Source organism: Pseudopipra pipra, chromosome 6 (genome assembly GCF_036250125.1).
Source record: "Pseudopipra pipra isolate bDixPip1 chromosome 6, bDixPip1.hap1, whole genome shotgun sequence".
NCBI lineage: Eukaryota > Metazoa > Chordata > Aves > Passeriformes > Pipridae > Pseudopipra > Pseudopipra pipra.
The window spans coordinates 28,627,298-28,650,102 of record NC_087554.1 but is presented as its reverse complement, the minus strand read 5'-3'; the positions used below and the strand labels follow the sequence as shown (position 1 = coordinate 28,650,102).

The 22,805-nt window shown below is 40.7% G+C and overlaps 1 protein-coding gene and 1 long non-coding RNA gene across 5 annotated transcripts; one reads left to right on the top strand and one right to left on the bottom strand.

The window, feature by feature from the left end:
- Nucleotides 1-4,644: 4,644 nt before the first annotated feature.
- Nucleotides 4,645-8,359, bottom strand: LOC135415843 (uncharacterized). The gene is made up of 3 exons (XR_010431292.1): nucleotides 8,228-8,359; nucleotides 6,666-6,730; nucleotides 4,645-4,842 (listed from the first exon to the last, which is right to left on the bottom strand). It is a non-coding gene; the product is annotated as an uncharacterized LOC135415843 (long non-coding RNA).
- A 1,843-nt stretch (nucleotides 8,360-10,202) lies between these two features.
- DCAF4 (DDB1 and CUL4 associated factor 4) lies at nucleotides 10,203-22,215 on the top strand. 4 transcript variants are annotated; one of them, XM_064658227.1, is made up of 12 exons: nucleotides 10,205-10,611; nucleotides 12,177-12,334; nucleotides 13,333-13,415; nucleotides 14,080-14,182; nucleotides 15,107-15,250; nucleotides 15,908-15,957; nucleotides 17,260-17,339; nucleotides 18,914-19,009; nucleotides 19,125-19,222; nucleotides 19,908-20,084; nucleotides 20,751-20,865; nucleotides 21,817-22,215. In XM_064658227.1, exons 2-12 carry the CDS (start codon nucleotides 12,284-12,286, stop codon nucleotides 22,008-22,010), a joined length of 1,191 nt encoding a protein of 396 aa, XP_064514297.1. In that variant the 5' UTR covers nucleotides 10,205-10,611; nucleotides 12,177-12,283; the 3' UTR covers nucleotides 22,011-22,215. The 4 variants fall into 4 exon arrangements, with proteins under 4 accessions (XP_064514299.1, XP_064514297.1, XP_064514298.1 ...); XM_064658229.1 differs by lacking the exon at nucleotides 15,107-15,250 and having other exon boundaries at nucleotides 10,203-10,611; XM_064658228.1 differs by lacking the exon at nucleotides 10,205-10,611 and having other exon boundaries at nucleotides 12,178-12,334; nucleotides 13,333-13,392; nucleotides 14,060-14,182.
- The last annotated feature ends 590 nt before the right edge of the window (nucleotides 22,216-22,805 follow it).

The following is a 22,805-nucleotide window of genomic DNA, read 5'->3' as shown; positions in this document are numbered from 1 at the left end:
AGAAGGCACACTCTGGGCACTGTGCCACAACATAAGAATCTATAGTGTGCCGAATTCCTCAATACTTTGTACAGTTGTTAGAGCTAGAAAAGGCACAAAGGAGGGCAAGAAGGATGGTCAAAAGATAAAGTGTTGTTTTCTGAAAGCAAAACACTGACTTCCAGATTGACATCTCCCAAGAAGGGTTTTTTCCCCGCAATATCATCGGTCTCTTCATCTGTTCAAAGCCATATGTATTTAATATAGAAGTATACTAAAAAAAGATGATTCCTATGGTCTGTGTCACAAATTTTTCTTCCAGTGGGAAATCAGCTGTCAGAGCCCTGACATCTGCTATTGATGTGTAAAAGCAAAGCAGTTCACCTCTCTCTGTATAAAAGTACAACCTTATAACCAAAGCAGACAAGGGACAGTATAAAGCAACACACAAGATTTTGACCACAGAAGAAAATACTTCCTTGGACATGCTGACTAGTTCTTTTCATTGGCAAATTTTAAATACAAGGCTAGAAATCAATCTTGTAACTGTAAGCACTTTGTGTACTAGAGGCCCATAAGCTGCACAAATGAGTCTAGAGGAAAAAGCTGCCAGCTGCCACTATTCTAAAGACAGCATTATTTATGCCAGGAACTTGACCTTCCAATGCAGATCTGAAGTTTTCCCCCTAGAAGGAGGTAGGACAGCATTATTCAACATAAGTTTCTTCATCAGGATATTCTACTCTACAATAGCTCTGCAAAGAATATAAGGTTCAGTTCTGTGTTCTTGCAGTGTAAAGCCTCTTTAGCATCCCTATCAGTTTGACAGATCATTTTACCACCTGACATGATCTTTTACAAAAAAAAAAAAAAAAAGCATAAAAGCAATAAAATTGTCAGAGGGGCCAGTTTTTGTTTTGAACTGACATGTCAGACCTACAGCACCACAGGAAATATGTCAGAGCATAGATATCTCTGTTGTTGGTATCACTTTCAAATCAGCATTCTCTACACCTATACACTGAAATATCTCCTCAAGAAGGTCTGGTTTTGTAGACTGAGATATGCTCACCTGTGTGTATACACACACAACTTACATATGCCTATACCATCAGCAGGACAGGTGAATACTTCTATACTATTTAATAGTTCTTAGATTGGGCCTACAAGTAATAATAACAGAAGTCAAAAAACAAGAAAAGAAATTTCAGAGTGTTAAGTAACTGTTCATGCTGCACATAAAACATATTTAAGGTACTTAACTAAAACATCAAAAATGTTCAAAAGGACTACCCGTGTATCTAGAACTTTGCCTTTCAAAAGACAGCTTGCTATTTTCAAGGACAAATGTAGTATGAAAGCGCAGCCATTTCTGGAACAGAGACTTACAAAACCTAGCAGGTGTGCAGAAGCCTGTGCTACATCACAGGAGTAACAAGCCTGAACCAAAATGGCAAAGTAAACTATGCCTTTTAGAGCAAAAACTAAAGGACCTTTAACATCCCTTCAGAATCAGGGTCAACAAGAGCTCACTTAAGATACACACAGTTACCTGCACAATATCTAGCACCAGCATCTGGATTTCAGCCTATCTTTCTAGGGAGAGAGATTTCATAGAATCACCGAATACCCTGAGTTGGAAGGGACCCACAAGGATCATCATAGTCCAACTCCCAGCCCTGCACAAGACCACCCCAAGAATCACACCATGTGCCTGAGAGCGTTGTCCAAATGCTTCTTGAACTCTGTCAGGCTTGGTGCTGTGACCACTGCCCTGGGGAGCCTGTTCCAGTGTCCAACTACCATCTGGGTGAAGAATCTTTTCCTAATAACTAACCTAAATCTCCTCTGACACAGCTTCATGCCATTCTTTTGGGTCCTGACACTGGTCACTAGAGAGAAGAGATCGGTGCCTGTCTCTCTGCTTCCCCTAACAAGGAAGTTGTAGACTGCAATGAGGTTTCCCCTCAGTCGCCCTCAGGCTGAACAAGCCAAGTAACCTCAGCCATGTCTCATATGGCTTCCCTTCAAGACCTTCACCATTTTTATTGCCCTCCTTTGGACACTAAGAGCTTTCCTATATTGTGGTGCCCAAAACTGCACACAATATTCAAGGTGAGGCTGCCCCAGTGCAGAGCAGAGCGGGACAATCCCCTCCCTCAACTGGCTGGCGATGCTTTGCCTGGTGCCCCCCAGGACACGGTTGGCCCTCCCGGCTGCCAGGGCACTGCTGACTCATATTCAACTTGCCATTGACCAGGGCCTCCAGGTCCCTTTCCATGGCACTGCTCTCCAGTGCCTCATTACCCAGTCCATATGTACACCCAGGGTTGCCCCAGCACAGATGCAGAATCCAGCACGTGTCTTTGTTAAACTTCATATAGTTAGTGATTGCTCAGCCCTCTGATTTGTCCTGGGCTCTCTGGAGGACCTCTCTGCCTTTGAGAGAGCCAACAGTTTCTCCCAATTTAGTATCATCAGCAAATTTACTCAGTATGCCTTCAAGTCTTGCATCTAAATGGTTTAGGAAGATGTTGACAAGAATTAACCCTAAAATGGAGCCCTGTGGAATCCCAATAGTGACCTGGTCACCAGCTTTATGTAACCCTATTCACCGTAACCCTTTGTGCCTGACCCATGAGCCAATTGCTCACCCACCACATGATGTGTTTATCCAGCTGTGGGATGGACATTTTGTCCAGAAGGATTCTGTCAGAGACAGCAATGAAAGCTTTACTGAAATCCAAAAAGATTACATCAACTCACTTCCCTTGATCAACTATGTTGGCTACCTTGTCATAAAAGGAAATTAAGTTTGACAAACAGGACTTTCCTCTCACTGGCTGTGACCAATGACTGTGTTGTCCTTCAGGTGTTTTTCAATACCTCCAAGAATAATCTTCTCCATAATTTTACCAGTCATTGAAGTGAGACTGACAAGCCTGTAGTTTCCAGAGTCATCCTTTTTGCCTTTTTTGAGAATCAGGACAATGTTAGCCATCTTCCACTCAAGTGGGACCCCTCCAAATTCCCAAGACCATTCAAAACTCACTGAGAGATGCCTCATGATGACATCAGTCAGTTCTTTTGAGTATTCTTGGATGAATCCCATCAGGCCCCATAGATTTGTAGTGAGCAGTAGATCCCACACAAGTTCAAGGTCGACTGGGAGTTTATTCTCACAGTCATGGTCCTCCAGCTCAGGGCACTGGGATGCCCTGATTTGAAATGTGGATTTCAAATTAAATCCACATATGCAAAATGGAAGTGAGTTACTGTCACAGTAGAAGATTTATCTTCTGAATTCCCAATCTTGTGCTGTTTTCTCATGCTAGAAAGTAACTCAGTAAACCTATCACTTCAGTCATTTGACTTTGACTATACAGAACAGAGTAATTAGCAAGTATGGGTACATCTTTTCTGTATATCTAAGATCACACCTGTCCTGCAATAACAATTTTTATACACAAGTATAGCAGCCTAGTAATGATCTAGCCTGGATTCTTGGGTTCTAATACCCAGACAAGCTACAACACTCACATGTGATAAACACTTGCATTTCTCTTACAAGTTGGCAAGAGCAGCCACCAGATCTGCCATTCTGCATTCACTAGGTTGCTGCTACATTGATCAGGAGTCTCCCTTCAGCTGTTCCCTTAATGTCTAATAGGACTCAGATTTGGGTTTTCTGTTTTGTGGTTGTTGTGTTTTAGAGATTCTAGTTGTTTTGTTTCATAGCAGCAGCAGCGACACTGCTCTGCACTGGGCTACTGCAGACACATGAAGCAACACGCAATCACTGAGGTGGCAAACACAGCCCAGTCATCTGTGCCTCCCAAGGAAGAGGGCAAACCATGACAAGCAGAAGGTCTCAGAGATGGACTTTTACCAGAGACTATCTCCTGAAATGTACCAGCCTATCTAAGGAGACCCACAGAACCACAGCCCCATTTCTAACAATATACAAAAATATGTAAATTGTTGTAACCCATTTAGGCCTGCATATTCTCCAGTCAATATTCTGATTATAATCAAAAGCCAGGAAGTCCCTCCACCAGTGGCAGCAGTTCCTGATCCACAGAAAAAAGATTAATTCATTACTCATCAGAATATTCAGTAAATTAAATCTGAGCTCTTCTCCTAAAAAAACACTGAGAAGAAAGCAAGGTTTGACCAACGTATGTCTCACTCCTAAGGATGCCTGATTGGAAAAGACTGCAGATGTAGTGTCAGAGCACACATACGTAAAATACTAAGAGCTGATATATACAGAACCTACCACAAAATTTCTAGGAGTCACTAATTAGCATACAAGTACTCCTTGACATATTAACAGTCAAAAGTACTGGATTAAAAAAACCCCGAACATAAAAAAAGTCAACAAAACACAAAAAAAACCCTCCTACAATCAATCACCACAACAAAACGAACTCTTAGCTAATGCAATTATATAAACTGTGAAAGTTCGGTTTAATTTGCCAAGTTTTCATGGGGGTTTTTTTATGAGCTCTGATCTGCAGGGTAGGAAAACCAGTAGAAAGAAGCTTCAACTTCTTCCTTGGAGGGAAGCCTGGCTAAAATACACAACATCAGTGTCCCTGGACCCTAGCGCTTTAAATACAAATAAATACATTTTAAGTAATGTTGCAAAGGGATTCATTGGTGTACTGCTTTTAAAACTGATTTAATAGGAATTCGATACTTGGTACAAAAGAAAGACCCTACAGAGCCAAGACAGGGCGATTTTGTGCAAGCACACTGCTGCCCTCTCCTGGGGTGAATCCGATCCACTCCGGTCCTTACTCCGCACAGCAGATCCTGAAGGAAGCTGCGTCTCCAAGACCATCAGGACTACTCTGGGGGCTAGAGATTTAAAATAAACAAAGTAAAAAAGCAGAAGAGTGAAATACACACAGATACAGAATAAACACAGCAAACTATTGATCATTATACAAACTGTGATAATTCATCACCTTAAATCCTTAAATTCTACAGCAGTTCGTTCCTTCATTTATATTGAAAAAAAATTTCCCAATAGCCACTGAAAGAGTTGTAAAGCATTGGTTCTGACTGCCCAGGGAAACGGTGGAATCACCTTTTCTCGAGGTATTTAAGACTTCGTAGACGTGACACTTAGGGATATCGCTATACTTAGCAGTGTTTGGTTAATGGTTGGACTCGATCATCTTAAAGGTCTTTTCCAACCTAAATGATTCTATGACCTAATGCAGGAGAGCCCAAAAGTGATTTTCAGCATCAACAGCAGAGCCTGTGGGACAGCAGAATATTCTAAGAACTAAGATAAAATGGCAAACAGCAACTTTCACATTCATAAGCACCAAAGAGTTTTGATACTATTACTGCAGAGTAATGCAGAGTAACCATACAAAGTTACACAGGCTCTTAAATTGCTTTGATTTCAGTGGCATTAGAACAAAGATAAATTCTACTGTTAGTCAAAATCCTGCTTTTGATTACCCTTCATAAGCCCAGGGTAATTCATGGGCCTGGGTACACTTCCCATTTACCAAAGGTTAATGAGTTGCCTTATGTAAGCCGAGCTTTAACTGGCAGAATGCAGGTTTAATCCCCAGCAAGCATGAGACAAAATACGTAGCTTAAGCCTCAGCAAAAGAAGAGTTAAGACAAATTGATTTTAATTTTGAGATGCAACTGCTAAGAATGAACACAGGCTCAGGTACTGCAGTTTAGCTGAAAGGCAACTTACTAAGCTGCGGTAATCCTAAACCTACGTTCAGATCACAAAGTCTAATGTTATTGACAAAGTTTGGTCTTTACAGAATGTTTTAAAGCAATTCACAATTGTATTTTAGACTTAACTAATCACCTAAATAAATATAGTCTGAACATATGCATTTAATGGACTACAGAGGTATAAAACCAGTCCCTCAAATCACAGAAGCAGAAAAACAGCTAAGGTAAACAGAGGAGACGATGGCAGAGTGCATTCCACAGGGCAGGTGGCCTGGACCTGTTCATGAACCACCTTGAGATGAGCAGCATTCCACTGCTACCAGCCCAAGCATAGCCAATTCCACAAACCCAGACTGAAAACAACTGATTGTATAGCAGTTCTCAAACCGAAAGTCACCCATCCCTTTTGGGCATAAGCTTCATGAAAGTTAGCATTGCTGTGCAGCAGTAGGACATCCTACAACTCCAACATGAGCACAGCCTGCAAAACACACTCAGCATTAGGAAGGCCTCAGCTGAGTAGCGGTATATCCAGTTTTGGGGAACACACTTCAAGAAAAGATGTGTTCTCCATGGAAAGGGTCCAAAAAGGAAGGAAGAATCGAAGCTAAAAGTTGTCATCTATAATAATATCCTAGTGAATTAGCATTCTTTAGCCACTCTTTAATCTAGAGGACAAGATTCAAAAGGAGACAGCATTTTCACATTTTCAAATATGGAATACAGTTGCAGAGAGCAAGGTAACAAATTGTTTTCTATATCCACAGAAGGTAGAAGGAATAGCAGTACTGGTTTTAAATTGCAGCAATAAGGTATTCAGGTAACACATCAGGAAACCTTTCAGTGAGAGATAAAACAATCAGAATAAACCAAACAAAAAGGCTTTAAGAAGAGGTTAGACAAACAATTGTTAAAGAACAACGTGGGCGTAAACGTGCATATTTTATTTGTACATTTTATTAAACACATACATGGGAAACCAGTTATCTCTGAAATATCTTCCAGTCTATTCTTTATGACTTTTCATAGTAAATATCTGCAATAGAAGTGATAAAACAAATTATTTAATATACTTCTTCCCTGATGATAACTATTTCAGTGGCATGAATCACACAGCTTAGAAGCAGCATATTGGTCACAGAACCTGGAATGTTGCTCACTGGCACCAGAAATTAAAAAGATGAAACAAAGCCAACGAACAAAGCAGAGAATAAGATTACTGCAAAGCATTAGACATTCTGGATTATTATCCACAAGACAGCCAACACTAGGAAAAAAACATTCCCTGGAACCCTGTCCACAGGTGTCTCAGTAGGAAATTTACATACAAATCATCAAGTACCAGTACTATATCAATCATCATTTTCAATCCAGTCTTCACCAGTGACAGTATTAACAACTTAACAGTTCACAAAAACTGTGATGCAGCTTTCTATAGGTGCTTTTACTCTTCCCCTGTTACTGTATTAAAATTCAAAATTATCTTGCAGAAGCTAAAGATCAGTATCACTAAACCACTATGAGAAACAGACCTAATCAACAAAATATGCCTTAGAATTAGACCATGCTGGTGGTCTGCCTTGTAAAGACAAAGAAATAGAGTTCACAAACTAGGTGATTTGTGCAGTTGTTGATATCTTTAAATTATTCATTTCCTGGGCTATTTTAACTCTAAGCATTTTGAGCTGTAAACATAGACCATGAGAGTGAGAAACAGAAAATACTATCTCCCAAAAACTACTCTCCTGCCAAGTGACAACAGCAAAGTAGTGCAAAGTCTAACCATCCAAAGGAACAAAAATCTACTGCCTTTTTTCCAGTACTGGCATTTTCTTATTTAAGTTATTAAAGTGACAAAAAAAAAAAAACCTATCTTTTTGGAAGCAAAAAGGCTAAACTCGTTTCTCCACAGTTTTTTTGTTAACTATAGCGCACATTTTGTTTTAACCTTAATCATCCATTAAATGAACAAACATTTTTACCATACTGGTTTTAATATTTTCACCTCCAACCTGCTGCATAAACAGGAAGGGGAGGAGGAAGGCCACTGTACAAAAACAGCTTAAGGGCACCTTTAATCAGTGATTAAGAAGAAAAGGGGTTTACTACGCTGACTTCAAAGAGAGGGTGGTTATCATCACACCCTTTGTTGCTCTGAGCAACTGAGGAGTTGCTTCTGATTGCTGCAGCCCCCCTTTTTCCCTCCCACCTTGTCCAATCGCTGCACACCCCCCAAAGCTGCCCCAGCACTCGTGCCTCAATACCACCCATCCAGCTGTTTGCTGCCCAGCAGTAGAAGACTAAAAAAAAAAAAAGGAAAATAATTATCAAGAGGCCTCAGCCAGGAAGGTCACTTTAGAGAGAGCACCTCTCTTTTTCTAAATTCTTGACAGCTGCCCAGAGCCAAAGGACGGCTTGTAGGCACCCAGCGAGAAAGAAGCAGCGGTACCCTTTCGGTGCTCGCACCACTCAAAGCGAGCCACCACCAGCCACCCCCAGGCTTCCTCTTCTCTGCCCTGCATTGCTTCCCTACCGTGCTAAGCGACCCTTTTTTGCCCAAAACCTCCATCCCCGCACTCCAGGAACCCTCACGCGCAGCCACCTCATCCCGCAGCCGCCGCGGAGCACCCGGCACAGCCCGGGGTCCGGCCCCGCCCCCCCGCACGGCGCACGCGCCGGCCTGACCTCCTGCGGTTGGGCGAGGGAGCTGTCCGTCAATCGGCGGTCGCGGCCGCGGCCCAGTGAGGCGCGCCGTAGGGGCGGGGGCGGGGCGCTGGCGGCAGGGCGGGCGGGGCCCGGCGCGGGGACGAGGCGGTGAGGGACAGGCGGGGGGTCCTGGGGACGCGGTCGGGACGAGTGGTTGCCGCTGCCGACACTGTCCTTCTGCCTCCGGGGTGTTTGGCCTCACCGACGCGAGGAGAGCCGCGGAGCTGGTCCCGGATCAGCGGGGAAGCCGACAGGCGCAGGGGAGCGCCCGTGGTGCGGGCGGTCGGCGGGCCTGGTCGTTACAGGATATAAGTGGTTGAAAAGAGGTCGCCTTAGGAGATCTGCCTTGTGTGTTGGAGCGTTCCAGGCAAGCAGAGGTGCAGCATGTGTGTCTATTTGCTTTATAAGCAGAAATGAGGAGGCATTACGGGCGAGGCAAGGAAAAGCGTGGATGGAGCGGTCCCAAGCGCGGCCCCCGCCGGCACAGGAGATCCGGTCACGGCAACCGCGCCGGAAGGCGAGTACCGCACCGTGGGCTGGCGGGGGTTCAGCTGTGGCGTGTCGTGCCTAATTAAATCTGCAGAATGGTGACTTTCTAGGACTATGAGGGTATATCTGAGAGCTATATCTGCCATCCCTAGTGAGAGTGGAATCGCACTGATTTCTGGAAGTTTACTATATGTTTACAACTGTACATTGATTTTAAGCTGAGATGTGGTTGCGTGAGCTAGTCCTTTCAGGTGTGCATGATCGTCCCTAAACTCTTCACCAATATGCAAAGATAGTTCAGGGAAGAAAAATGTCAGTGCTTCATTCTAACTGCCCGTTTATTTTGTGCCTTAGTGTCTACTGGTGTAAAAACTGTCATTAAAGAATCTTCCTGAATGTTTGAAAGCACGTTAAGTAATGTGGTAATAGTACCATATCTAGCAGATCAGGAAAATTAAGCAAAGTTTCACCAGCCTTGAAAACTGATTCTTTCAGAAAAGTGCGTTTTATACTTGCCTCTGTTGGAGCTGGTTTTATGGTTCTTTTTCATTCTCATATTCTTTCATTACTGCCTCTTGCAGGACGAAAAGATGTCAATCCTTTGCTTTAATGCGCTAAATTTTTTTTATTATACATACTTTTAGAGAAAGAGACACACATATATGAGTTGCCACATTAGTTTCACTTGTATAAGAAAGGTTAGAAACACAAACGGGCCCTCGTTCAGTGAGTATAGAATTAAAAGAATTTTCTTAAAGAGTTTTAAAGTTAAGTGCTTGGGTTTGATCTAGGGTGTTTTTGCCCTTGTATATCTGTTGTGTTCTTTAACTATTTTCAAAGCTGTATAATCAAACAGCAGTAGAGCTGGTATTAGAACTAGAATTTCTTTATTGTTTTGTTTTCAATAAGTTAAAACTCTTGCAAAACACCTTCACCTACTGTATTTAAGATTATTTGTAATAAGACCTGTCCTAAAAAGTGAGAATTGTACAGGTGATTCAGAAAACATCCCAGTGGAATTTTGCTCAGCAATACTGAATGTGCTTATTTATATTACTTCAAAAAGAGGAAAGCTGCAGTTACCTCATCTACTGCAATGTTTATTAGAAAAGCAGAGGCTTTTCATTCTTGGAGTTTTCATTAAACTTTTGTTTATTTTGAATGTTTCTGAACCTCATCAGTGAAATTCTTGTTATGAAGAGAATGGCAAAATATTTTTGATGTGACGTCAGTGTTTTACCCATGCTGTCTCTCAGTTTATGCTGAGAAGACTTGCAGGCCTTCAGGAGTGGGCTGTTTGTTTAATGTAAAATTGCCCAGTTAATCTTTTACCAGAAAGAGTTAAAGGTGCTTGCAGAATCAGCAGCCCCCTCTAATGTTTTAGCAAGTAGTTTAAGGCTTTTAGGATGCCTTTATCTCTAATGTTCTTGAGAGGTTTTTAAGCTGAATATTTTCATTGTTTGATTTTCATAGTTTAATGTATGGTGACATGCAGAGTGTGCTTATCACAGCACTGCAAAACAGGACTCCATTAATGTCAATAATAATCTGCTTTCTAGATTCTTTGTGGGGAAATGTGTAGGACAGTTGTGAGTCTGTCTTGAAGGCAATGCTATTTTTTTAGTCTGGTACAGGAGGAACCACAGACCCCAGTGAATGCAGGTCCCAGCAGCAGTGGAGATCCTTCTTCATCCAGTTCAACACAGAACTCTGTAGTACCAGGTAAGAGATGGTGTTTACAGGTAAAAAAATCAGTTTCTATATGCTGATTGAAGGAAAAAAGTAGTAGTAGTTGCATTAATAGTCTGGTGTTACAGGAAAGTAATATCAGGTGATATAAAAAGATATAGTGAGTGAGGATCTGGAGAACAGGCCCAAATCACTTTCAGGCCCAGAAGTGCTTCTCGTGTTTAAAAATTTGTGTGCTTAGCCAAGCTGATATAAGCTGAAAAAAGAGAAATTTCTTTCTCCCTCCAGAAATGCTGCTTTGGGAAGAAAATTAACTACTAAGGAAGCAAATAAAATAAGAAAGCATATAAGAAATTACTACTTGTTTCCAGTTGTTCAGTCTTTTGAAAGGCACAATGATCCACCACTTTGGAGAATCATCTCTCTTTATGCCTTCAGTGTATTTTGTAGTCTGTAAGAAATACACTCTGGCTAAATATTTGTTCATTGACAACAAATGATGAAGTATCAGTGCTGTTGAGGAAGATGTCCCATTTATGTTCTGGTTTCCTGACTCATTAAATAGTGCTAGCAAAAGCTATGCCTGTGGAAACATGTATTTCTCTGCAACAGGAGAGTCCTGAAACACCTCTGATTCTTAAAAACAGACAAAACCAGAGGGTTTTTGTATATCAATGTTTTATGTTGTGATTGTGTTAGGAGATGTATCCTGCAAGACATTTATTGCTGTGTAATTAGATTCTGTGTACTAAATGTAGTGTGCTTTTATTACCTTTACCGATTCATTGACTAACTTTTTATTTTTCCTGACCTGAATAAGTTTTGGTCACTGAACCTAAAAGATGGGGACAAATATTTGAATTGTAAGCAGCAGCAAAAAGAGGTTATTTAAAATGAAAATTCTGGTAGTAGATAAAGTTTTAAATAAAAACTCTTGAAATGAAATGTAACAATTGCCTCTTCTGAATAAAATCCTTTGTCTTGAAACAATGTACCATTATGAATCTGTCAAAGTATTTTATCTGCCTGCCTCTGAATTCACCCAGACAATGAAGCACTAAAATTGAATGTTTCTCATCTCAATTTATCCTTGGATAGGGAGCCAAATGTACTCTTGATTATATCTAAATCTCTCCTATGTGTTGAAGAAAAAGTATCTTGTTCTGGGAAGCGAATTACTTTATTTTGGTTTGTGTGATACCTCATTGTCAATTTTTTTGCTGCTGTTTGGGACTGTCCTACCTAGTTTTTTAACTAAGAATGTCCCCTCATGATTGATTTATGAAGAAAGATCATTTTTGTTCTGCAGCAAATCCTTTCTTCTTTTGCTCTTCTGATCTATCTGAATTTCCTCTTGGTCAGTGGTGACATCCCTTTTGTACCTGTGTAATGGCACTGCATTTGAAAAGCTATAATCTTTTTTTCTCCTGTAAGTGGCTCATCTATTCCCAATCTGTGTATCATACTTGGGACCTGTTGGGAGCAAGAGCTTTGGGTTTTGTGACTGACATTCACATGAAGACTTGCAATATCAAAGAGCCATAAACAAACTTAGTTATCCATGTGATTTTGTCACTTTTTCTCCCCCACCCCCCAAGAACTGCCAGGATTTTATTATGACTCAGAAAAGAACCGCTATTTTCGCCTGCTGCCTGGACATAATAACTACAACCCACTCACCAAGGAGAGCATTCAGTGCAAGGTGATGGAATGCAAAAGACTGAGACTCTTAGAAGAGGAAGAAAAACAAAAGAAGGTATGTTCTGAAAAAGATTGCAATTAGACTTTATTGTACTCTGGCCCAGGACAGCTTATAAACTAAAGCCTTTCAATTCTGACACAGTTCGATTTCTTTTTTGGCTAAGAATATATAGTCCTTGAAGCCTTTTATTTGAATGTTCCACACAGGAATGAAATCAAGTCATTACAAACAAAAAACCTGTAAAAAGACAGGAACTGTGCTCAAAATTGCAGCTATCCAACACTTACATTTGAGTCAGAACACTGGATGCCAGGTTTCAGTATGCTGTCATTTGGAATAAGTGAGCAGTGTTCTTTTCCTTAGGCAATTAAGTGCTCCAACCAGCTATTCAGCTCTTTAGTCTCCACTGTGAAGAACATTTTGACTCTCACTATTGCTTTGTCTGAGCATTATAAAAAAGATTTCTTACTCTGTAATTCTACAAAGTGCTCTATCCTTTGGTCTCCTCAGAAAGTGTTTGCATGAAATTTTAAAAAATTATGAATCATAGAATGGCTTGGGTTGGAAGGGACCTTAAAGATTATCTAGTTCCAGCCCCCCTGCTGTGGGGGAGAATAGAAATGGAATGGAAAAGCGGTTCAGTGCAACAGTAAGACTGCATCCTTAGTAGCAATCTTGTTGCGATAGAATATTTTGCTGCATAATAAGAATTTAAGGTGTTATAGCGAAGCCAGAAGGTGACTTCACACCTCCAGGTGGTACTGCTGATTATGTAGAGTGAAAACAATGGCTATTGTTTTGGGGTATTTTTTTCTTCAGCTTTTATATTTATAGAAGCACCCCACATCTCTCAGGAATATATTCTTGTCTGCTTACTGTAGGAGACCATGGAGATGGTGCTGGAAAGTGTTTTATAGATGTTCTGAAAATTTTAATTTATGTAGGCTAAAGGAAAAAGTTACTTACATATCCCAAACATCTAAGACCCACAGCCATGTTCGAATCATAAACAAGCAAATAACTGAGTAGGCTTCCATGTTATTCTCTTCCAGAAAACAACAAAGGCTGGACTGAACTCATCTGTGCTGTTACAGAAAAGGCAGCTGGGTTTGCTCAGCTCCACAAGTTATTGCAGGTACAATGATTTGATTTGCCCTCTGTTTTCAGTGCCAAGTTCTGCTGTTAGTGCAGCTGTTTCTGTCAGGTTTTTTTGCATTTCTTCTTCCATTAGGAGAAGGAAGGATATATTCATTAAAATTAGCAAAAAGGTTATATTCTGTTCTAATCAGGTTACTAAAATGATGAGAATTCAAATGGGAAAGTTGTTTCCCAATTTCACTTCCAAAAAAAATTCACTTTATATGTGCACACACGTATGTATATGAATATGCTGGTTTGCCACATTGTGTTTCAGGAATACAGCACAGCTTTTCTTTGGATGGATGCCTTTCAACTGATGTGACCATTCCCCTTCCCCCCAATTAGAATAGATAAGGTAGCTCAGATCCAGTAACAGTGCAGAAGGCAAGTTAAGTTAGTGACTTCTGTGGTGTTGTTTCTGCTACTGAAGATGTGCTGGGCTTTAAAATAACAGGATGAAATTCTGTGAATGTGGAAGATGTACATGTTCATGGGTTATATAAGTTAAATCTTAGCATGCTAGTTATTCAGGCATTTTCTCTTCTGTGATTGAGAGGCAGTTCTATATGGTGTCCAGAATTCTTTTCATAGGCATTAAACTCAGGCTTACCTGAATTCTCATCTCTTCAACCCCCTCACCCCCCCACCTGTTTTTACAGGCTAGTCCATGAACTAAAAGTGAACTGCATGCAGAGGAGGAAGATAGAAATTCACAGTCCGGATTCCTCAGTTGCTGGAACCAACAATTTTAAAATCATTGTGGTATGTTATGAGAATTGATAAGTCTTTAGGATAAAGAGAGCTTATCTTCAGTGAAAATTCAGGCTCTTTTAATCAGATCACATAGGTCAAATTTCGCTTTCAAATATGTGTTATTCCTGTTGTGACAGTTCTTAAAATCTGTGCTCAGTAATTTTAAACAGGTTGGGAGAGGCTGTTCCTTTCCGAGAAAGGAAAATTATAAAAAAGGTTGGATATGACAGTGATTTTTATATTTTTCTTTATCTGATCAATATGTTCTTTTGGAAGTAAACAGGAGTTGAGTGGATCATTACTGTGGGACTGGGAGGGCAAGTGGAGAGGATCAAGAGAAAAAAGAAAATTAAAGAGAAAAATTTTGGGAGTGGCAAAGCCTGTGGTCCAGAGGGTCTATGTAAACATCAGTATTCAGTTAATGATCTGGAGCAAAATATTTCATAGGCTACATTGGAAGCTTTCCAGGACCATCTCCTGGCCTTGTAAACAGAAAACTGCGTAGGTAGCCGAAGCCAGAAGGGAGTCGGAAATTTAGTGTCAGAAAAGTTAAAATGTAGCACCAGCCTATTTGCTGTGATTCAACAGCAGAGAATTCCATGATCACTTTTGTTAAGGTTTAAATTTTTGTTTCGTGTCCTCTACCAATACCAGTCTTTGCTTACCAGTCAGCCAGTGTAAGTGTATAGAGCTGTTAAAATTGGCAAGATCATTTATTGTTAGTCAAGGACTAAATCCTTTTCTTACCCCTGTGTTTTCTGTGCATGTATGAAAAACTGAGTTGGCCACTGATTTTAGAGGTGAATGGAAAGCAGGTGGTGTTAAACGGATCAGAATTAATGTGTTGTTTCATTTTAGACCTAATGCAGCTCCCTCAAGCTGTTTTTCCTGTAAGTTTCCAGTAAGTGTGACCGGTAAGCTTTTATTTTACAGGCAGATGTTGCTTGTGAACGAATATTCACTGTGAACGATGTAGAGCATGGAGGATGTAAATATGGTATCATCAATCTCAGCGGTTTGGGGAAGGAGTCTCTCACTGTGGAGATGTATGACAACCTCTACTTCACAAACCGCAAAGTACTATTTTCTGTTCCTCCTTCCTTTGGTTATTGCATTCTCGGAATGCCATGAGCCTTGGGAGGCTCAGGCAGAAATGCCATGAGGGTTGGGGAAGGGGTTAGGAGAAGAGAATAGAAGAATCTAGAAATGTGAAGCTCGGATAAACACAGAACCACAGTAAACTTGTCTCGGAAAGTCCTCAGTACCAGTGATAGTCCTCAGGAATGTTATGCTACAACTGGGATGCAAGACTAGGTAGAAGCTCCCAAGGATAGTGCTTACTTCAGATTTGGACTGTAGCTGGGAAAACTACCAGAAACTACCAAGATTTGCATGCTTCTTAAAAATAATTTTGGGCAAATGTGTTTATCCTTAAACATGATACTTATTTGAAACAGGCTTTCATAATCTCTTCATGCTCAGATTCTTTTAAGGATGGTCTCTTGAGTAATAGGATGTGCTTGGTGCCTCAGTCTGTGTTTGGTCAGAGTTCTCAGTGCTGTTCTGTCATTACAAGAGGAGTATGAGGCTAAAATGCTCATGCCTCTTACTGAGCTATTTAGTGGACTAAGGAATTGTGCCCAGTGCCTAATTTGGTGTCATCTTTGCATGGAAATAATCTTTCATTAATTGAGTAGCCGATGACAAAAATAGTATGTCTTCTTGTGTCTGAAGGTGAATTCTGTGTGCTGGGCATCACTGACTCATCCAGATTCTCATGTTTTATATCCTTTTAAAAAAAGCAAAATTGCAGTTCAGCTTTCTCAAGTCTGCATCATACTGCACAGAAAAACTAACTTCCAGGAATCCCTCTTGTGTAGTTGTCCCAGCAAATAAGTTTTCTGGAAAACAGAGGAAGTTATAAAAGTTGAAAGGTGTTGGAGTTAATGAGACAGATGTATGGTTCTATGATAGATATATGTAGAACTGTTCCAGTGTAATAGTAGATGAAAGACCATGTTTTCTGCCCTGCAGAATTCCCACTTCATTAATAGTGTATGTAAATGCTATATCCAAAATGACCTCATGTTTAGAAATTGGCTGAGGCAAAAGAATAGGAGCAGAGGGTTAAAGCAACAACCTCTCTCGGGGTTAAAGCAACAACCTCTCTCTGAAGTGAACCTCTTTGAAAGTGGGTTGGTTTGTTTCTGTTTAAAAACATTCCCACATTGATTGGGGAGAATGGGAGCAATTCATTGGCATCATGTTCTGCAACTGTCAGCATGTTCTGTAGGTCTGTCTCAGAAGAAGAGAAAAGTTGATGGTAGAGGAAGCAGTAATGGATAGTGCAGAGCTCAGAAGAGAGAAAGAAAATGGAATTTTGACATGGGAGATAGCAGACAACAGATGTGCTATTAAAATGCCAAAAGAAATTACATAGTAAAATATGGAATGGCCCCTGGGAAAAGCCAGGCAATTCCAGACCGACCCATCAGAGGGCAGGAGCTCACCACGCGTGCCCATGGCTGAGGAGGAGTTTGTTATTGGATGGTTTGGTGGGTTCAAGCTTTCCTCTAGTCGTGTTACAGATTTACCCCACTGAACTTGAAATGCAGCTTTCAAATTCTGTTTATACCTGGTATAGTCTTCATAAAATACTTAAATGTAATCTAAATTGAGTCTTCCTTGCCTCACCAATGTATGCTCCCCTTTTTCCAACTTATCTCCATGAAAAACAGATCTATATTAATGCAGTGTCATCAGCATATGACACTATGAATGATCTATGTAGGCCATGCTTTTTTAATTTTCCCCCTACCACTAGTAAGATGCCATAGTATTCCTCTTCTCTTACCTTTCTGGTACTGAAAATACACAAGCAAGAATTTTAGTTCTTTCTAGCTCATTCCTATGAAAGAAATGAAAAGTCAAGACTTAGTTGTAAACTGTAACACACATCAAAAGTCTCAAGAGGAAGTATCGTGAGCTGTGGTTGTGTCAGAACATCTTGTTTTTCTCAGCTATAAATGTTAGGCAGCTTGTTCCATTCTAGGGCGAAATCTGTTTTTCTTAACTCACTTCAGCAAGCTGTGTCTCATGGGAATTGCAGAAACACCAGGCTGTGCCAGTCTGCTTCCAGCATCATTGTTCAGCAGCACTAACCCAGGTAGGATGTTTTTGTTGGCCTTTCTTCTACAATTTCTGCAGTTATGGTATGAAAAGAGCACAAATGAAAGATTATTTCAGCATTTTCAGTAGTTGGAGAGACTGTTGTCTTGGAAATTGTAAAACAGCATAAGAAGTTGAATGATGAAGAACTTAAGACTTAGTTAACAAGCAGTATTCAAAACACTGGTTTATTTTTAGTTGCTGCAATACTTGACTTTGGCAGAACACCTCACTTGTAAAGTAAACATTTGAGATTTTCCATGAGTAGCTTGGCCTGTTATTAATACTCAGAAGCTACACACAAGAAGTACTCACATTTCCTTATAGACTGTCAAGAATCCCTTCTCATAGCAGCTACTCGAATATGCTCAGTGGATTAATCAAAGGTGGAAAGCTGGTAGATGTCTCAGCCCATAGCTCCTTGTACAGGCTTATCCTCAGTTGTGTGTGAAGATGATTGTCTGGGAGAATACGATGTCTGATGGCTCTAGCTGTATCTTTATATATTTGTTGAATGTTCTTGCGGGCAGGACTTTATTAATTGGACTTTTTTGATAGTTGTTGGAACCATGCTTCTTCAAGTCACAGAGTGCAGTCCTCTAATCTGGTTTCCATTCAGACATGATCGGTTAAGTTTATACAGAGGGAATCTGTGATAGATAAGAGTAATGGACCTATTTTAAATTTTTAATGTCATGCTCTTTGGTGCAGCCATTAAAAAATATGCATAGAGTTAGCATGAACTTGAAGAGTCACTGAGCATGCCCAGTTGCTCTGGAGAACATTTTAAGCCCTTCACCATAATTAGATGTTGTGAGTTCCATCAAAATCCTTCTGTATAGTATATTCTATTGACTGTTAAGGTATTTCCAAGTTTGACCCACTTCACTCTCCTAAAGAGTTGATTTGTGGGGACCTTTCTAGGTAGCTGCCAGGAGCAAAGTAGAACTTATCCTGTCTAAAACTATGTTATCCATCTGCTCTTAACCATGTCACCTCTGCTACCTGACACGTATGTATGATTTGCCATGAAGGAAGTGAAAACTGAGGACTTAGTCTAGTCTACTAATTGACATAAATTTTGTGCAGGAGCTACATGAGTAAAGGTCAAATCTAGTGTATTGTTACTTAATCAAACTTTTTTTTTTTTTTTTAAAAAGGCTGGCCAAGAATTTATAGGCTAGGCTTTGGCTAATCTGTAGTTTATAAAGTAAATGTTTTTTACTATAGCCCACTTGTCTTTAAAAAATAGCTTACTTAGTGCTGTGAGGCGAGTGTTACTTTTCTCTTTCCTGCCATGGTCAGCCCTCTGACTACTGAATAAATTTCACAATATCATCTATTTCTCAATATCATCTATTTATATATATAGACTGTAGGTGTCCTGCTTACAGCCATAAAGTCCCACTTCTGTTTCCTGTCTCTTGAATTGCAGAGGGACACTAAATGGGTAACACTTTCTCTGCTTCAGATTGAAATGTTAAAAGAAGTATGGCAATCTAAGAACCTTTCTGAGTTATCATCCCGTCCTAATGTTTTATGAACACTTTATGTGTTGCTCCTCTCTTCCAGGAGATCGACCTGGAATGCTGTGCAGTTTCAAGATATCCACTGCCTGGTCCTGTGCTTGGTGCCTGAATCCCCAAGCAGACAACTGCTTCAGCACAGGTGATCTCTCTGCAAGGCTAGCAACCCCCTCTGTCTCAGTGGGAAAGACTTAATGAATTCATCTCCCAGCTGCTACTTGAATTACAGCTAAATTAACATAACCTGTCTTCCTTAGGCCTGACACGACGAGTTCTTGTGACCAATGTAGTGACAGGGCATCGACAGACATTTGGAACCAGTAGTGATGTGTTGGCACAACAGTTTGCCAGACAGGTAAGGAGAACATACAGCCTTCATTTTTTCAGAGCGCTGCCTAATTCATGGGCTCTTTGTTCTCTTTGTGATGGGGCTCCTCACGCTGTACAAAAGGGTGTGATGAGAGCTACTGTTGGATGGCTGTTCACAACAGAGCTGATGCAGTCTGATGCTTGCACCATTGAATAGCAGCAAAAAGATCAACTGATTACTGTGGCAACAGAGGTAATTTTTGTTAATATTACAGAGGTTAAAAGAAAACAAAAGAAGTACAAAGAGCACAGTAATAATGTGTTGTAAAGTTGTTTTGGTTTTGGCAAATAACCTCATTTTGTTAATATTCAGTGTATTGCCTCCGCCAAGAAGGAGAAAATTCCCATAAAATACTAATGGACTTGTTCACAAAGATTTAGTGAGAAGAGTGAAATCAGAAAATGAGAATTCCAGTTTCTGTTTTGCTGTTATGTTAGACTAAGTTCCTACTTACATAGCCAAACTTTTACAGCTAAATAGTTGAGGTTTGAAGGAAACTAATGAGTCAGCTGAAAAACGTGGCAGCACGTAATAAAAATTCTGCTTCTTAATGCCTGTGTTAAAATAATTTGAAAACTGCACCACAGAGCTCAAAAACATGACACAGATTCTGTCTGCATACCTTGTAAGATCCTTACATAATAGGCTTCTTTCTCTTGGACTCTTCCAGACCCCAGTCCTTTACAATGGCTGCCGTTCAGGTGAGATTTTCAGCATTGATGTGCGTCAACGTAACCGAAAGGGACAGAGCTGGAAAGCAATTCGTCTCTTCCATGGCTCAGCAGTTACATCTATTCACCTTATGGAGGCTGAACATTATCTTATGGCAGCAGATATGGCTGGAAAGGTATGGTTTTGTTGTGTTTAGGATATGCTGTTCCTTTTACTGTCTGGGCATTGACAGGTGCTTATCCCAGTCCCAAGGGCAGATACCTGTTCTTAGTACATTGTGTGGAACTGAGTGGTAGTTCCATATATGGATCCTCTTCCAGATCCACTGATTTATCATAGAATGGTTTGGGTTGGAAGGAACCTTAAAGATATTCTAATTCCAGCCCCCTGCCATAGGCAGAGATACCTTCCACTAGCCCAGGTTGCTCAAAGCTTCACACAACCTGGCCTTGAACATTTCCAGGGATGGCGCATCCACAACTTCTCTGGGCAACCTGTTCTAGTCACTTACCACCTTCACATTAAAGAGCTCGCTAATATTAATCTAAACCTACCCTCTGTCAGTTTAAAGCTATTGCCTCTGTCCTATCAGCCGTTCCCCCTTGTCCTATCACTACATACCCTTGTAAATTGTCCCTCTCCAGTTCTCTTGTAGCCCTCTTTAGGTACTAGAAGGTTGCTTCTCCAGCCTGAACTCTCTCAGTCTGTTATCACAGGAGAGATGCTCCAGCCCTCTGATCATCTTCATGGCCCTCTTCTGGACCTGTTCTCAGAGGTCCAACCCCATTAAGTGCTCTCTGCTTTAACATATCCTCTCTCAAACAATTCCTTCAACTTGCAGATAAAACTGTGGGACCTGAGAACAACAAAGTGTGTGAAGCAGTACCACGGTCATCACAATGAATATGCTATTCTCCCTCTGCATGTAAATGAGGAGGAAGGACTTCTTACAGCAGGTGGGTGGACTCCCCCCTCCTCGTAGACTGTGTGGCAGTGATTTTTCTTATGCCTGAGAGGCATTTCTTAGCTACAGCTTTTGGAAACTCTAAAGCTGTTAATTCTTTAAAATTCAGAAGAAAGTTAGCCTTAAATGTACTGTCATATGCTATGAAAATTAAGAAATTATATTATGCACACCTACTGTAATCACTCCTGTGTAGCGCTTAACAGCTTTATCTGCTGTGTCCTGCAAAAGTCCCGTTATCCTTTGTACAGTACATCTCAAGAGTAGAGCAGAAAATACTTGATTTTGAAATTCAGGGAAACAACATGTAAACAAACATTCTGGTGATTATATAGAGACTAAAGAACGTGTATATGTTTAGTTGGTAGTTAAGTGGATAATGTGGTCACAGACTGAAGCACTGGCATGTAAGCCAGACTCCTTGTAAACTGTCTATACCACTCAGGTTCATTTTGAATATACTTGGTTACAGTCAGATATTTTTAATATTATTATATTTGGGGTGGGGGGAGGAAAAGTAGCAATAAATGAAGCAAAATCCCTAAATCCTTATAGTATAGCTAAGTTTCACAAGGTCACTGTAAAGAGAGTGACCTTCTCTCCTTGGATTTGTCAATACGTGGCAGAATAATGAGAAGATTTTTTAATTTGACTGAATGTTTCTCCCCTTTTTTTGCTTAGGAGCTTGATAAAGAGAAAGCACTTTAAATACTGATTTATCATACCTTTAATTGCCTAATAGGAAATGTACATTTTTCCCACTTTTGGGGAAAATGAAACAGTATTTCTGTTTCATAAAGTACAGATAAGCACTTTGCATCTAGTGTGTGTAGAAATAGTCAGGGTGTTTTCCCCATAGACCTTCTGCTTCTGTGGTGATACTCTTGCAGAGCCATGTAAAGTAATTTTTGTGTAATGTTGAATTTTGTTGTTTCCTTTCCAGTTGGTCAGGATTGCTACACCAGAATTTGGAGTCTCCACGACACCCATCTGCTTAGAACCATCCCTTCTCCCCACCCATCATCCAAAGATGCCATTCCTAGTGTGGTGTTTTCTTCAAGACTTGGGGGTCGCCGAGGAGTTCCTGGCTTACTCATGGCTGTCAAACAGGACCTCTACCACTTCTCCTATATCTGACACAATATTCCCCTCAGACCTGGTCTACAAAGCTGCCAGTCTATACATGACTTTAAAAGTTTTATGTCGGTCATCAAGCTATTGAGTCATGTGCTGCTCTTGCATCTGCTTTACCCATCTAATTCTGAACCTCCTTCAGCAGGTTTAGCAAATCTTGCTGTATAAATCTCAGACCTCTTGTAAATAAAACCTGAATATTGATTAACTCTGTAGGCAATATTCAGCCTCTTTGAAATCTAACTTTAAGGCCTGTGAAGGGGGTAACTTTAAGGGTTGGTGTTGTGCTAGCTGATTTTGCTGTCAAGAGACTGTTCTAACTTAATCCTAGTTTAGTCATACGTAGCTGTGGTCACATCCACCTGAGCAACTAAGCTGGCCCAGCAGAGTGGATTAGCAGAGTGAAGCAGCTGGAGTTGAGAAGCTGACGCTTTAAGCGTTCTGGGGCTTTTTTTTGGAGTACCTTTGGTCTGGGTTCTGCTTCAACTGCCTCTGCTACATCTATGGTCAGAAGCAGTCCAAGGAATAGCTGTTTCCTCACTCACAGTGTTGGTCGTTTGAGCTGGGCCATACTAAATTTTGTCCTTTTCAGATGATGGTAGCATGCTACTGTCCTGCCACTATTCCCTTTAAAAAGCAACAGGCATAGAACAAAGCCCCTTTTCTGGTCCAGTAGCAAAGCTAAATGTCCCTGTTGATTTCTCATAGTGCTTCCTACCTAAGCCCACATCCTTAACATGGAGTTTGATCAGCAGACTGGAATGGCAGGCTTGCTCATGCAGCTGTAGCTGGACACAA